This window comes from Zeus faber (assembly GCF_960531495.2).
Source record: "Zeus faber genome assembly, chromosome: 18".
In the NCBI taxonomy this organism is placed as follows: Eukaryota; Metazoa; Chordata; class Actinopteri; order Zeiformes; family Zeidae; genus Zeus; species Zeus faber.
Genome location: NC_137210.1, coordinates 13,479,474 through 13,495,655, shown reverse-complemented (window position 1 = coordinate 13,495,655; position 16,182 = coordinate 13,479,474). Strand labels below are relative to the sequence as shown.

The window sequence follows — 16,182 nt, the reverse complement described above, 5'->3', positions numbered from 1 at the left end:
TTACATTTCCCTCGTCTACAGTTTTGTCACTGAAAGTTGGTATTCATTCCTCTTTCTTAAGCCAACAGCATTTCCTGTGTTGTGTTGGTGGAGTTACTCTAGAGGACGGTTCTAATTCTACTGAGGCCCCATGTGACAAAGGAAGGGGTTGCAAATCTGAACGGCTTGTTGAATGACATGTTTTCTGAAATAGGGACTCCCCAAAAAATTACTGGGTTGTCTTATTTCACAGTTTGTGTTAGAAGGCCCGTCAGACACCAAATGTATGTGCACAAGCACCGAAAAATTATTTTTAAGTCCCCTTTGATGACTTCCAAGCAGATTTTAACCATTATGAGCACATTTATAAAACCAACTAAAATGTTTAAATTGAAATGTCAAAGTGCCTTTATGATGTTTAGGTATTCCCATAGTTAATAAAAAAAAAACAGGAATTTAATCCCTGAGCATTAACTATGTCTTTAGAATAACATTTTCTTCGCTAATAAGTGTGGTAGTGTTAAAGTGCTCTGCTTAAGATTTAGTTGACTGGTACAGGAATAGTATGAAGTTTTCCATTTTTGAATTCTATGTTCTGAAGATAAGAAAGGTGATTTTTAAGTTCTCACATTTTTCTGTAATTCTTAGCAAAAGTGAATGAGGCAACAACAAATTAACACATTGATAGCAATTAAGTATCATTGTTTATTAATAAGGCAACAGCTCACATATGGAACTAAAGAGTCAAGCTGCTGGAAAAGGTTTAATGCTCATTGGAAGTGCTGGTACAGTGCTTGCATTTTCCCTCATTTTGCCTGTATGAAGCCTGCTGTTAATACTCCAGGTTCATAGGCTGCATCTCCCTCTGTCCCAGCTTGGGCTCACACACTTTGTCTGGGGCATTAGGGTGTTAATGGATTACTGAAAGGTGTTGACTCAGGTGTGTGTGTGTATCTATTTGTGTGTCTCTGTATGCCTCTGTATATGTTGAAGTGTATCCAAGCCGAATAAAGGGATCCTGTTGGACACTTGGACCTCCCATTTCTCCCTCATGCTCTCTTTGTATGCTCTGTCATTTCTCTATAATCTCTATTGCCCACTGCATCTCTTGCTTTTTCACCCTTGCTTTTTCCCTTCTTCCCGATCACCCCTGCACTTTACACCCTGCTTCCCCAACCTCCCTCAGCTTTACTTGTAACTATGTCTGTCCTGTGAGTCCACTGCTATCAAAATGGATATTGGAGGGCTGACCACGGTGGTAGCCAATTCTGCTTACATTAATGCTCGTGGGAGTATCGATGGCTCCAACCCAGCAGCCGCACGGGACAAGAAGTACCACTCTCGTCTCAAGCTACCACACATCACCGTGTGTGAGGACCTGAGAGACTCCCTGGATTTGGCATTTGACTCTGTGTGTGTGGAACAGCCCATAGGCAAGAGCCTCTTCAGGGAGTTCTTGAATACTGCTCCAGAGTACCGCGGGCCCTGCCGACTGTGGAAGGACATTGAGGACTATGACCTGGCGGAGGATGCCGACAGGGCACAAAAGGCCTCCAAGATGATCCAGCGATACGTGGAGCCTTCTGCCAAGCACTTCTGCCCTTTCCTGTCCGAGGAGATCGTTACCAAACTGAAAGAGGGCCAACAGGAGGCTGGGGACGGGCTTTTTGCCCCGGCACTGGCAACAGTTCTGGATTACCTCAGGGAAGCCCCCTACACCTTCTTCCTGGAAAGCATGTACCTGAAGAGGTTCCTGCAGTGGAAGTGGCTGGAGATGCAGCCCATGGATGCTGACTGGTTCTTGGATTTTCGAGTACTGGGGAAAGGCGGCTTTGGTGAAGTGTCGGCTTGTCAGATGAAAGCCACAGGAAAGCTCTATGCTTGTAAGAAGCTCAACAAGAAAAGGTTGAAGAAGAGAAAAGGCTTTGAGGTGAGAATGTATTGCCATATACTGTATATACAATAATTCCCTGTAGATAACTCTCAACAAAACGTGGTTATAAAGTCTTGCAACATTGATTAGATTAAGCGCCGTTGACCTTAAACTTGAAGTTTTTGTGAGATCTGGTCGATGTGCAGTTGAAGCAAAAACCCTGAAATTCCAATTGGTTTTTATTACTTTGAAACAGATACTTTTCGAGGGAGTGCAACCGTTTGAGACTCTGATCTTAAGCTGTTATATTTTCAGTGATGGTCAGACCTTTGAATTGACAGGGTTGACAGCTAGTAAGGAACACAAGCTGTTAGACATTAGTCATTAATAATTTAGAGATGGGACAAAGAAATATGCGTATGTACTTTATTTAATGTAGTGGTTCCACCAAGAACCTGGATAGGCAACGTTGACTGCAATGTGAGTAAAGCATTGCACGGTTTTCATGCCTACGGTTTGATGATTTTTATTTTATTGCTGGCTATTTTCCATGGCATTTCCCTTGCAGCAAGTGACATATAATGGTCTTAATCATCTTTGTCCCCGCCTTAGCTCATGGTATTAAACACTCAGATAGGGATAGAGTGATTACTGAGGGCTTTAGTGAAAAGCTGTTCTGATTGGAACTGCTGCCCACAGTTGTATCTTGCCCTTGACTCATCTGGGGTCAATGTGTTAAAATGCTGCAACGTCGTTCGTGGATAAAATGGAAGGGACCCGAGCAGATAATTTGTCGATTTGTCTGTGCGTTATTCTGTTTTAAAAGACAAACTTGGTAGGGATGCATTGTGTTTTGGTCACAATTGGTCACAATTTTCTCCTCTAGGGGGCAATGGTGGAGAAGAGAATTCTTGCCCGGGTTCACAGTCGCTTCATTGTGTCCCTGGCCTACGCCTTCCAGACAAAGGATGAACTTTGTCTGGTCATGACCATCATGAACGGAGGAGACCTGAAGTAACTATACCCATCTGACGCAAACTCGCACTTCTAAAAAAATGCAGTCGCACAGAACGCTTCTTCATGCCACAGTTTCAAAAATCCTACCCCCGCCCCCACAACCACCACCAAGCCTTTAAGGATTTTTAATTTATACTAGGACTGAGGGGGTGTGTGTCGAGGAGGCGGGTGGCTTCAGGAAATAAGCTGCTGAGATGTCCAGCAGAGCACACAGCAGAGCAATGTGAGGCGCAGGCGGCTGTTTATGGTCAGCGGTGACCTCAGCGTTTTTTCCTGGCTCGAGTGGGGTACAGGGCCTTTATGGAGGCAAACTGGCGGCTATTAAATCCTCCGAGCGGAGCAGGAAAGAGTGTCGCAGCCGGCCCCCAGCTATTCAAAGTTATCTCCGATTTTATAACCCTCCATAATCTGTATCTCTCATTTATTACCACAATGTGAGTGTGTTGCTTTGGAGGTGTACTGTTTCTACACAGGCCAGTTCACTGTGCACGTGTCAGCTGATTTAGGTGTATTCACTCTCTTAATATCACAGGTACCATATATACCTGGTGGACGAGAACAAGCCGGGGTTCGAGGAGCCCAGAGCCTGTTTCTACATCGCTCAGATCATCCAAGGCCTGGAGCACCTCCACCAGAAGAGGATCATCTATCGGGATCTCAAACCTGAAAACGTGCTGCTAGATAACGATGGTACTCATCTTCAGGGAAATTAGCCGACGATACACACCTATCTACACATACAATATGAATAATAGTAATAATATATGTTGACGCCTCCTGCTAGGGAATGTGCGTATATCTGACCTGGGTCTCGCTGTGGAGTTGAAAGAAGGGAAAACAACCACCAAAGGCTACGCCGGAACGCCAGGTGCGTCTCACAGAATCGACCTGCAAACACCTACACGGAGCAACGTCCCGTCTCAAATCAGTCACAGTTCGGTGTCATTTTAGCGGCTGAGAGTATGACAATGTGGCCCCTTTGAACCTCCCTGCAGGGTACATGGCGCCGGAGATGCTGAAAGGGGAGAAGTACGACACCTCCGTGGACTACTTCACCCTGGGGGTGACGTTGTTTGAGTTCTTGGCAGCAAAGAATCCGTTCAGGGAGAGAGGGGAGAAGGTACGCTTCCCCGTATCTACCTCTATTGCGCTTCCCGACGCGAATAACAAGCGGCCGGAGGTTGATGATGATGAGGTGCGTCCCCCCTCGCCTTTTCTCTCCCGCTCAGGTTGAACGCGAGGAGATGAAGGAGCGGATGCTGAACAGGGTGGTGGCTTACGGGGACGGCTTCAGCGAAAACGCCAAGTCCCTCTGCGACGGGCTGCTGGCCAAAGCGGTGGAGAACAGAATGGGCTTCAAGGACGGAAACTGCGACGAGATTCGGCTCCACCCCTTCTTCAGCGACATCAACTGGAGGAAGCTGAACGCAGGTCGGTTTTCGATTCGCTTTGTCACGCGGGACGGCTACCGCGACCGCCCGCCGCCGTTGGGTTCAGCCGCAAGCCCACGCGTCCGCTCTCTCTCTCTCTCCCTCTCTCTCTCTGTCGCTCTCCTTTCAGGTATACTCTCTCCTCCCTTTGTTCCCGACCCGAAAGTTGTCTACGCCAAGAGCCTGGACGACGTCGGGGCCTTTTCTTCGGTGAAAGGTGTCGGCCTGGACGAGCCCGACAAGGCGTTCTTCGATGAGTTCTCCTCGGGGAACATCTCCATCCCCTGGCAGGAGGAGATGATAGATATGGGCATCTATGGGGAGCTCAACGTCTGGGGTCCTGATGGCGGCGTTCCCAACGACCTGCGGAGAGAGTCCATACTAGAACAACCCAAGTCGTCCACCTGCTGTGTGTCGTAGAGGGTTTTATTTTCTTTTTTTGTGATTGAGGGCTCTCTCTCTCTCTCTCTCTCTCTCTCTCTCTCTCTCTCTCTCTCTCTCTCTCTCTCTCTCTCATTTTACTCTTCTCTACTCCGCTCTGTGAATTTGTGCTTGTAGAACTGTACATACTGTAAAGCTTTCAGACACAAAATAAGTATTACAACTTATGTTTTATCAGTGGTGCTGAATGACGAGCGTGTGTTTCACATGTCATTTGAAGTAATTTCCTAAAGCACCCTCATTACGGCAAATAATGTAAATGTTGTCCGTTTAAACGCACAAGCAAGTGTTTGGGGTTACTTCTCAGGAAAAAAAAACTGGCACCTTCTTTATGATTTTTGATTCTTTTGGGTTTATCCAGTTTGTTGATATCGGTAAAGTCGCGTCGTAGCTTCGTCCAGCTTCAACCTGAGAAGACGTCTCTTCGGTCAAAATAACTCAAAACTCCAGTCTGGGTGGGTTGAGTTGTTTAAAGTTGCTGTCCATATATTAACCATCACCCCAATAACCACTGGAAACCAATCAAAAAAATTGTTTTTTTCTGTCAAAAATGTTTTTCAAACATTCTCCAAATTATTCATGGCATCATTTTAATCCGCTCTTGGCACAGATAGTATTGAGTATCGTATTTTTATTTTTTTTTAGGTCTTTGTTATAGATGTGAAAACTTTCAACCCTTTTACAGCAAAGTAATCAATTGAACAACAATGTATATTGTTTACGAGTTGAATAAAAGCGAAAATGTCAATGTATAAAAAAAAAAAAACATACTCAATAGGAGGGAAAGGAAATTTAATCTTTCAGTTGTCCCCTCCAGTACCTGCCATACGTGCATGGCATCACTCCCTAGCGGTGGCTTTATAGATCCTCACCTCCTCCCGTGGCATCTCACAGAGCAGCGTGGTGTGGAAGCTGCCGTTGAAGCTCTCTGTGAACCGCAGGTCGGATGGGAACCGCACCTTATTGGCCCAGAGCAGCGTTGTCCTGCTGCCCGGCCGGCAGAAGTGCCGCATGGTGGACAGCAGGTCGTTCAGGCTGTTGTGGTGATAAACCACCTCGGCCGCGAGCACGTAGTCGTACTGGGAGGTCAGGCAGGGGAAGTCTCGCTCCAGGTGCTGGCCCCAGGTGAGGGCGGTGGCCCGCGGTGTGTGGCGGCAGCGGCCCTTGGTGTTCCGTGTGAGGTTAAAGGTCAGATTAGATAGGATGTCCGGCAGGTCGGTGGCTGTGACCCAGGCACCTGTAAGGACACGTATGGAGAGACGGTCTGTTAGATAAAAAATAAAACCGCGGTGCAGATGGGAGCGCCCTCCGACAATACCTCCATGTTGTTAACGGGGGCGGTTTTCGCGCTGCCAACGCTTCACTCACCCAGCAGACTGGCCACGATGGACAGCAAACCGGTCCCGGCTCCGATCTCCAGCACCGTTTTGTCCTTGAGGTTCACCTGCTGCTGGTTGTTCTCCAGGAACTTGCACAGAGCTACTGCCTACACAACCAGATAGCCGAGTGGCCACATCATCACCAGCAAAACCCAGGTAAGGTCACAGGAATGTGGAGGCGTTTCAGTCGTGGCCAAGCTCACCCCGGGCCAGACGAGGGCGCCGTGAGTGTCCAGGGACTCGCGGACGCTGATCCGATGACCAGCAAAGCAGAAAGACTCCTGCCCCAGCGCATAGTGGGCACCGGGTTCCCACATGTCCCTCCGGTCTAGCGCCTCGCCGGCCATCCGGCCACGGTCAATGACGGCTGTGGAGAAAGGCTGCTCAATCCTGAACTCATATTTAACACTTTCCCCGCTCAAGCAGTTGTACGAGACTTTTCCAAAAGTCAAGACACCTTCATCAGTGATTGTGGTCACCAACAACTGGTTCGTCACCTCAGCGGGGCCACTCCCTGCTTCCTTCACCATCCTCCCCTTCCTGCAGTGCGTGTCTTTGGCGGAGGAAGACTTTTCCATCAAAACAAATAAGTGCTGGAATTAAGATCAAACTGATCATCAAATTGATAAATCAAAATTTTAGTTTATCCACCTATATAAACGAGGATTTAGAAAGTGCAAAGGAATTAGTGTGGTTTGAATCACAACTTAATTTAAATATATATGTTTTCCATGATTACATTAGAAACTTTATTTGGGCTCAAGACCCGTGTCCTTGCAATTTTAACAGCATCATCGTGTTGTCATTCAACATTGGGTTTGAGCCCAGGGAAGCTGATAACACAACATCAGTCACACTCCAATACTGATCAAGCCAATAAGTTTAATTAATAATAATAATAATTAATAATAACCATGCATCATAAGATCAGTCTTGTGACGGTAATCAATGATTATAATATTAACCACTACATCCATAAAGGCACACTGAATACGGTTATTTTATTATTCTCGTTATCTTTGCAGAGCACCCAGATATCCAGAACACGCTATACATACCTGTGTGCAGCTCTGGTGTCCTGTGCTGTCGCTCTGATGTTCTGTTTCATGTGGCTCTGCAGGGGGTCCTGCGTTTATAGAAGCATCAGTGGCTTCACCCCCCTGAAATAGGGAGCGGGTCGCCAGGGGCCGATGCCAAACCCAAATGAAGAGACGAGACAACTGGTGATGGAGGAACTTATGGAAGATAAACACTAAGTCACTGAGCTGGTCCTACACCTGCTCTTGTGTTCACAGCCTCTACCAGGCTCTGGTGGTGAGGGGAAAGTTGTCATTTGACAGGGCTGTTGTGTTTAAATCCAAACTTTAGCGGGATTTCCTGTTTTTGTTTTTCGTTCCTGAAATGAGCATCTAATTTCATTCTTGTGGCCCTCCTGTAAACCGTAAATGCTGTACATATGAAGGTTATTGTATGGATATTAATATGAGAAATACACAAGTAATAAAACAAAACAAACCTTTATGACTGAGCAGTACACAGGGAGCAATACACAGGGTCCAGTTTAGTCGTGTTAGGTACTGTACGTATTACAGTTTTCCAGGTTCTCTGAAACGCGGTGCGATTTTCTGAGTTTACCTTGAACGTCGCATGGGCTCCCACAGTCTCCTGCTCGTCTTGCGGAGCAACCACAGCAGCACAGCACAACCCTCCGAATGCGAATGAGCAGAGACGGAAACCAGACTTATAGACATATAACATCTGTTCATAATGTCACGAATGGGTCCGCTCCTGAAGGTAATGAAATTGACTCAACGTTCTTCTACTTCCAGTAAAATTACAGCGCTTTTTCACTACATTCTGCGCCAAATGTGTATTGATATCGATGAGCTCTTACGACCTCCGCGCAGATCCTGCGTGGAGCATCCAATACACCAATGGAGTTTAGTCTGGATGACTCCAGAGTCATACCCTGCACATATCTGCCATATTGGATAATGGTGCTCCGCAACACTACTTCCAATTCCTTCCTCCAGAAAACCTTTTTTCACCAACCTCCTGCATATATGGTCCGTTGTTCATCAAACTTGGACCACAACATGTCTGGACTGCCCCAAATACAATTCTTTAGTTTTGTGTCTGTGGGTTTCACGGCTTCTTTTGGCCAGAGAATGCCTAGGAGAATAATAAAAATCCGAACAAAAACAATACGGTTCCTTCCGGCTGGACCCCAAACAAAATCACTGAATCCATCAAACCCTTTATCTAGTAACAAGTTGAAAATCTTGCCCCAAACTGAATAAAGTATAATTGACTCGTCCTGCAATAAATCCTTAAGCATTTGCCAGGACTAGAGACATTTAAAAACAAAATATGAGCATTGTATACACAGTAAACTGCACTGGACCCATTAATATACAGTATCAAACAGAACATAACCAGTTCACCATCTGGTCACACTTCCAGATAGGACTGTTGCTCAGATGACACGTATTGTCACTTTGAACCCAACACATTCCAGATATATTTCCCTCATCAAACGGCATCCAAATGTCAGCAAATGACAACATGTTTTGACAGCAACTGTTTTGTGGGTCACCAAAATATGATGCTGGTCCCTGCGGTGCTCGCATAATTCATGGTCTCTTTGTGTTTCAGCCTGCAGTTAAAAGTTAATGCCAGGCCCCGGACAGGGGGGTATTTAATGTGCCGAGTGTACACTTGTGGGGCTCAATCAGGAACAGGTGTGCCTGGGGTTCAAAGCCACCAGACACACACACACACACACACACACTGAACCGTTCTAATAACTTCAACCTGTCTGTGATTGGTGGTCACCTTGGTGACCTTTCTTTAAATTTTTTATCAATTATTTTCATTTGTTTGCTATGAGATGCTCCAGCAGACGCCTTCGTTTCGGTGACGATGACAAGTCAGATCTGGTTACATGTGCTACGTCTAAAAATATGACTCCATAATGTAGCCACGACTGTGTCATGCCACGCGCTGAGGCCGGTGTCGCTCGGCCTCCAGTAATAGATTGGAGATGCGCTGCCAACGCTGATCTTCTAAATCCCGCAAAAGTATCAATTTCCGGTAAGAGAACAAGGACGGTCTGACCTGGCTACGCTCGGTTCAATAATATTGTTGTTTTTTTTTACAGTGACAGTGTGTGTGTATCCACAGTGAGCACTACATTGTGTGCTATGTTGAGTATGTTCCTTCCCGACAAATAACAGAAGTGTGTGTTGAATGTGAGTCCGTAGCAAATTAAAACCGGCTAAAAAGGGCTTAAGAGCTGGTGTCATCACCTGAAAGTCGATAATCCTGACCTCCGTCTTCGGAGGTCATAAAATGGCCGGGGAGGCCAATGGAAAATGAGTCATGCTTGCAAAGAGTGGTGTTTGAGCTCCGCTCAGCTTAATGCAGTGCGGTGTGGGTGCGCGAATGTGGCGGTTGATGGGCGCAAAGCCGCCTCTAATTTTGAGGGTAAGTGGCGGCTGGTGTCCCGCGGAGAGGAACGCCGTGTCAGCAGACGTACGCACTGGTACATGCAAACAAAACATCCAGCCGACAGCGAGGTGGACGCGGCTATGCGGTGTAAAGGCACTGTCGCACCGCCGGAGCACAGGGGCTGCAGAGCGACAGGCTGCGACGCATTTCAAACGGAGCGCGGCTTCATCCGGCTGCAGGGGGGCCGGGCGGTGACCGGCGACGAGCTGACGGCCTCACGGCGACAGGGAAAGTTGAGCAGGTTTCCACTCTATGCAAATGAGCAGCGCAGAGCGCTGGGCGACAGGCGATAGGAGGGAAGATACGGTCTCAATGGTGCTGATCCTTGGAAAATGGACGCCTGGACACATGATTAGGCATTTTTTTTTTAAGGAAAACCCTTAAACTATCGATAACATAAGGAACACATCAGTTCATGTTTCTCCAATGAGGACAATTCTTAATTTTGAGGGACGGGTGGCAAGGTTATTTACATAATTTTCAAGAGAGGTTGTTTAGTTTGTGAAGTAAACTGCTCTATTTTAATGTACACACGGCCCATCTATATATACTGTATATATATATGGTATTTTAAATTTGGAAAGGAAGAGAGGTTTGAAATCTTTGGCGCTCCCACAACAGCCAGTCGATTTTGAGCCGACACACCCACGAAGTCCAGGGGCACAGAAGCCCCGTGGCGGGCGGTGTGACTGTAGCATAATTCTGGGTGTGAGTGTGGCCCATGAGAGACGATTGGCACAGAAACCAAACACTCCCTTCCCGACAGAGGGACTCTGTGTGTCGGAGCTGGTTGAATAAAATCCAAAAGGCCGGGCGGGCGGAGGGGGATTGGATGGCTCGTACCGGTCCTGCGTGGGCTTGTTGCAGAACATTGCATCACATATCCCAGCCCCAGACCCAAGCATTGCTAAAATAACCCTTTATTTATTCGAGAAAAACAAAACAAAAAGGATACGGCACAATTCTTTATTTTTATTTGCAGGAACAGCTGCCCCATATGTCGCACAGCAGCAACATTTCATCCAGGGAGGGGTTTGCGTTTCAGTGTTGACTTTAAAAAGAGGAAAAGGAACATGCCAGTCCGACGGTTTTATTCCATTGTGCGGTAAGGATAAGAACACACGAAGGCTCGGAGGTCCCAGCACGGCATGTCGTTGAACTTCGCTGAAAGGCAAACAAGTTGTAGATAAGACATGATGGGTTTGCTGAGTTAACGGGGACACCAGAGTTGTGTACTTATCAACTTCGTTTATTACTCAAAATGTGAGAGTGTGAGAATGAAGGTGTGGTGTTTGTTAAAAGATACATGATCTACACACTTTTGTCCTTCACTCCCATGTGGTCGGAGACCCCTGTAGAGTGCGAGTGTAGTACTCAGTGTGTGTGTGTGTGTGTGTGTGCGTGTGCGTGTGCGTCATACAATTTGACAGCAGCTCCACACAGTCCTCCACGTTGGCGGTGTTGTTGGGCTCCCCCAACAGCCAGTCGGCATAGCTCCAGTGGGATCCGTCCAGCCAGATGAAGCGCCCGGTCTGAAGGTCACGCATTCCACGGTTATTTGGGTTTGAACCAGTCAACCAACGTCTAAAGGTTTGCGTCATGTGATATATCTTTTGTCATTTGCCACGGATATTCAAACGCACACACACACACACACACACACACACACACACACACACACACACACGCACACACACACACACACACACACACACACACACACACACACACACACACACACACACACACACACACCTGCAGGTAGCGCAGTCCTCCGACCCAGGTGCGTGTGTGATATCCATTAACCCGCAGCATCAATTGCATCACCCGGCTGTGGACGTGCCGGGATGTGATGGAGGCCAGGTGACCCCTGGGGTAATTCCGCTGGCAGAAGAACTGCAGAGGGGCAGAAAGGATCATCGTCATCATAATCATACTCATAAGAATTTGTATTTTCCAATCCACTGAGCAATACGTGTTAAAGTAAATCATCTTGCCACTGACCTCAGCATCCGGGGCCTGCATTGGTCCTCTGAAGAACTGGTAGCACGTCCCCTCGATTAGTTCACCGGTGCAAGAGCGCCCCCCTCTAGCTGAAAGATAATATTGCAATAACATATGACTTTTGACTTGATGACTTTTTTTTTATAAAATTGAAGTGCTAATCCGTCAGATTATTTTGTTAAAAAAAAAATCCCATAGCTGTTTTTAGATTTTAGATAAAATTTTATGAATTTCCGGTATGAATATGTTGAAAAAAAAAAATCCCTCAGATCGGACAGAAGAAAGAATACTTCGGAGAGAAGATGGTTCCTCTTGGAGAAGGAGATGGAATTTTGGGACACAGACAATGTTATAGATTTCCACTTTAACACAAAATGGTTTACCCTGGAATTAAACATGCATGCTTATGGCTGCATCATGGCTGTTGTGTATGTGTGCATGAAATCTTTAGATCCACCAATCTTGCTATCTCTCTTCAGACGTCGCGGGATTTCCTGTTTTTGTTTTTCGTTCCTGAAATGAGCATCTAATTTCATTCTTGTGGCCCTCCTGTAAACCTTAAATGCCGTACATATGAAAGTTATTGTATGGATATTAATATGAGAAATACACAAGTAATAAAACAAAACAAACCTTTATGACTATTGTGAAGCAGTATATTAAAAGAGAGCTAGGAGGGGAGCAATACACAGGGTCCAGGTTAGTCGTGTTAGGTACTGTACGTATTACAGTTTTCCAGGTTCTCTGAAACGCAGCGCGATTTTCTGAGTTCTTTCTTACTTACCTTCTGATTCCACCTTAAACTCTGTTTCCTTCCTTTTGTCTCCAGCCTTTGGTTCCGCCTCGACCTCCGACCCGATCTTAACCCCTTCCTCCATCTGAGCGTCTGTTTTATCTCCGGCCTCTGGCTTCACCTCCAACTCTGACTCTATTTTTTCCTGGCTTTTTCCTGGAGGTCTCTGTTCCGCCTTCGCTGTTTCTGGAACATTGTCCTCCATGATGGGGCGTCTGTCTTCCGGGACTGAAGCTGGATGTTGTTCTCCACGATCAATGTCTAGGTCAGCCAGCGACATTGCCAGAGCAGCTGTTAAAGGAGAAATAAAAAGATTTAAAAGTTAAAATATTCAATGGATTCTCTGACAGTTTGACTTGGAATGTATTGTGACAACGGGTTGTATAAAAACTGCTGCATTACCATTTATGTCAAATGATCAAGGTGGACACCAATAAGAATAGGAACAAATCAGAAATCTCTTACCGGCCAGGGTCAAAGACAGCAGTGCCAAGGTATTCATATTGAACTATGTGGAAAGTGGAAATAAATGTCAGAAAAGCACCATATTTTTAGTATTACTATTATTATTTCTGACAAAAAGTAAAAAAAAATAAAAATAATTCATAAATTCATAGTTTAATAAATGTATTCAAAATTAAATTAAATTAAATTAAACAAAGATAGGCAAAAATACAGAACACAAACAGAAATAAAACTAGTATTTAAGAAAGATACTTTTGTAATCCTGGCAGTTCAAGGCACTCGCTTCAAAATTTCTCCGTCTCTCTCCTTCTCTTTGTGTTTTCCCTTCTCCCCTTTATGAAGTGTCTGTGGCTCGCTAATCAACGAGCTAATCATTTCCCTCTGGGAAATAAAATTGCATAACATTATTTGGGTACAAAGTGCACGCTATCACGGTTTTCATCAACCCTGCCCATTAGGAGACCGTTTGAAGACATCTCCCAGAAAAGAGCAACATCGGTCATGGAGCCTTCCAAAATGCTGTGATGAATATATTAACCTTTCAACACAATGCATTCAATAAACCCATTGTATAAAGGTTTTGGAAATGCTGCTACCTCTCTTCAAGTAGTGTGTGATGGAAAATTCAAGATGTTTAGCATTAACATAAATTAATAACAATGTTGTTCATTGACAGTACACAGCAATAAATATAGTTCAACAAATCATCATCATCATCAACCCGTCGATATAATGAGGCAAGGGGGTAGAATTCTCTCCCAATAAAGACAGAATATTATCCCTCCGGTATCTGGTGTTTTCTAAATATTATTGTGCAAAGTTCATTTTCACATGTTAATACCCAGTTAATACTTTATTTATTCATATGATATCAAACGTGATATGCACCCAATACATTTATGAAGTATTCCCGGTGATCTGCTTCCTGCTTCACTACTGCTCATATCGCCTGAAATTGTGCTGGGTTGCTCTTTTTAGTGGCTGATATCTGTTAATCAAACACATTAAAAATAATAACATTTTTGATCTTTCTAGTAGTGTAGTATTGGAGGTCTGCTGGATTTCCAGTGCTTGAGCGAAGGATTACAAAATACAATTCCCTTTTTTTCTGTCCGTCTGTCTGTCTGTCTGTCTCTTTGTCGTTCTGCCTGCCACACGCCACCCGAGTGGTGTTTTCAGGGCCCTCCGACACAGAGACACAGGCGATGGGGTTGAAAACACACCAGTTTTGTTGTAGAGCGTGGGCTAGGTGGAACCAGCCCGGAGCAGATGGAAAGCATGTCATGACAAGGGCTCCTCTCCTGCGTGCGTGTGAAGATGGGGGCTTTACCTGTTGCTCGTTGATTACTCTAACGAGCAACAGACATACAGCCACCCTGATCCCGGGGCCAATTACCAAGACCAAGAAAGTGTGGCCACACCACACTTTCTTTCTTTCTTTCTTTCTTTCTTTCTTTCTTTCTTTCTTTCTTTCTTTCTTTCTTTCTTTCTTTCTTTCTGGCAGGGTGGTGTGTGTGCGCGTGTGTGTTTAAGTAACAACAGTGGCTCTGTTGGCAGCAGCTGGCCCCCAGCATGGGAACAGGTGCTGCAGCTCAGGTTTTAAGACGGCTCGTCCCGACCTCCGTGTGCTGCAGCTCACACACGCGTGTGTTTGTGCGTTAACCCAAAACCCAAACGAGGGACAATGTGCACTTGTGTGGGTGACAATGATGTAGCTGCACCAGCTGTCCATCACTGACTCCAAATAATATAATATAATATTATAGAATACGATGGAATAGAATAGAATAGATAGATAGATAGATAGACAGACAGACAGACAGACAGACAGACAGACAGATAGATAGATAGATAGATAGATAGATAGACAGACAGACAGACAGACAGACAGACAGACAGATAGATAGATAGAAAAATAGATAGATAGATAGATAGATAGATAGATAGATAGATAGATAGATAGATAGATAGATAGATAGATAGATAGATAGATAGATAGATAGACAGATAGACAGATAGATAGATAGATAGATAGATAGATAGGGGAAATTGTGGTGTTACGGAAGCACACATAATATTACAATAACGAATAATAATAATAATAATAATAATAATATTAATAAAAGTAACAAAAAATAATACAAGTTATTATTATATAAATATCATGTCATATCATATCATATAACAATATATTTTAATTATATAGGCTTACTTTTCAGGGCTTAAGCTTTGAAACTTTGCCATCGAACAATTTAAGACTCTCTTGAAAGTTATTGGACTAGTTTTGAACCACCTTTAATTATATGAAGAAGAAGAAGAAGAAGAAGAAGAAGAGGTGTCATGACCAGTGGACCAGTAGTGTTGGACACGTGCCAACTTGAACCTCTTGTGTCTGTCTCACTCTCACCAGCAGCCCCATCCCCCCCCATCTCCCCCTGTCTCACGTGCACACACCTCTCATCATTGGTTTGAGATAAGCGTGCGCGGTGCCTCCCCAGGACCTCGGCAGGGTCTGGACCTCCACCCGCCTCAGATCCACTCGCACCTCCTCAGCAGAGAGGGCCGCTCTGAGCTCCTCAGCCTTTTGGAGAATATGCAAACCATGAAGATCCTGGCTCCTCTTCTCATCACCGCCATGCTGCAGAGTGAGATACATATTCTAGTGTTTCATCATTTTGGAAATTACCTTATTAGATGATCTAGTCAACAACTATTTATCTAAATAAGTTCTTGCCAGAAAGCCTGATATCACTATTGCTCTTTGCTCTATAGGCCAAGTTCATCCTGTTAAAAATCTTGATATATAATAATATCTTATTATTTTGGTTTCCTTAGCCACAAAATATTTAGTAAAATGATTAATTAAAATATAATTCATGTATTTATAGAAGCTCTGACATAAAAGGAAAACAGTTCATTTAAATATGGAGTTCTTGATAACCATGCAAAGACAAATAAATTCGATATTTTAGTGTAGGCTAACGGTAGGCTATGCTTTAAACAAACATTTAAGGGCTTATTATTCAATTCAATATTCAATTCCTCCAATTTTGAATGTGCATGAGAGAAAGTTTATTATCTCAGTGAGAACTAATCCAACCGACGATGTGTGTGTGAAGGCTTTAATGTGCGATGTGGGTGTGGGGAGGCACGGGAGGGAGTTGTGTTTACACTGGAAACCCTCTGATGCCGTTCAAACTGAGATCCAAAAGCCTGATCAGACGGCTCCCACGGCCCTCTGGAAGAGAACGGGGCGACTGAAGCCCGAGATCTAAAAAACTAAAGTTTGGG

General features: G+C 44.8%; 3 protein-coding genes and 1 long non-coding RNA gene across 6 annotated transcripts in view; 2 read left to right on the top strand and 2 right to left on the bottom strand.

Annotated features, from left to right (window-relative positions):
- Positions 1-1,192: 1,192 nt before the first annotated feature.
- On the top strand, positions 1,193-4,719 carry LOC307244089 (rhodopsin kinase GRK1-like; the record flags this gene model as incomplete). Its single annotated transcript, XM_080019114.1, has 7 exons — positions 1,193-1,909; positions 2,739-2,866; positions 3,402-3,559; positions 3,654-3,737; positions 3,865-3,989; positions 4,099-4,300; positions 4,430-4,719. Exons 1-7 carry the CDS (start codon positions 1,211-1,213, stop codon positions 4,717-4,719), a joined length of 1,686 nt encoding a protein of 561 aa, XP_079875240.1. The 5' UTR covers positions 1,193-1,210.
- Positions 4,720-5,457: 738 nt separating this feature from the next.
- mettl21cb (methyltransferase 21C, AARS1 lysine b) lies at positions 5,458-7,297 on the bottom strand. Of its 3 annotated transcripts, none has more exons than XM_080018755.1 (5): positions 7,178-7,297; positions 6,577-6,712; positions 6,323-6,486; positions 6,109-6,226; positions 5,458-5,977 (listed from the first exon to the last, which is right to left on the bottom strand). In XM_080018755.1, the coding sequence occupies exons 2-5, from the start codon at positions 6,695-6,697 to the stop codon at positions 5,580-5,582; spliced, it is 801 nt and encodes a 266-aa protein (XP_079874881.1). In that variant the 5' UTR covers positions 6,698-6,712; positions 7,178-7,297; the 3' UTR covers positions 5,458-5,579. The 3 variants fall into 3 exon arrangements, with proteins under 3 accessions (XP_079874881.1, XP_079874883.1, XP_079874882.1); XM_080018757.1 differs by having other exon boundaries at positions 6,617-6,688; positions 7,178-7,215; XM_080018756.1 differs by having other exon boundaries at positions 6,577-6,688; positions 7,178-7,209.
- Positions 7,298-10,661: 3,364 nt separating this feature from the next.
- LOC307243770 lies at positions 10,662-11,509 on the bottom strand. Its single transcript, XR_013844630.1, has 3 exons — positions 11,385-11,509; positions 11,050-11,161; positions 10,662-10,793 (listed from the first exon to the last, which is right to left on the bottom strand). It is a non-coding gene; the product is annotated as an uncharacterized lncRNA (long non-coding RNA).
- A 3,925-nt stretch (positions 11,510-15,434) lies between these two features.
- The window catches only part of jam2b (junctional adhesion molecule 2b), a 5,787-nt gene continuing 5,039 nt past the window's right edge, over positions 15,435-16,182 (top strand). The window contains exon 1 of the mRNA XM_080019710.1: positions 15,435-15,536. Coding sequence (XP_079875836.1) covers positions 15,485-15,536 — 52 coding nt within the window. The 5' untranslated portion in view covers positions 15,435-15,484. The remainder of the gene's footprint in view (positions 15,537-16,182) is intronic.

What these genes read in the sequence shown, in the direction of transcription:
- mettl21cb (XM_080018755.1), bottom strand. Translation starts at nt 6,697, where the DNA reads ATGGAAAAGTCTTCCTCCGCCAAAGACACGCACTGCAGGAAGGGGAGG. An exon ending in GCGCCCTCGTCTGGCCCGGG is followed by an intron (nt 6,227 to 6,322) that starts GTGAGCTTGGCC and finishes CTGGTTGTGTAG; the next exon opens with GCAGTAGCTCTGTGCAAGTT. An exon ending in CATCGTGGCCAGTCTGCTGG is followed by an intron (nt 5,978 to 6,108) that starts GTGAGTGAAGCG and finishes GTGTCCTTACAG; the next exon opens with GTGCCTGGGTCACAGCCACC.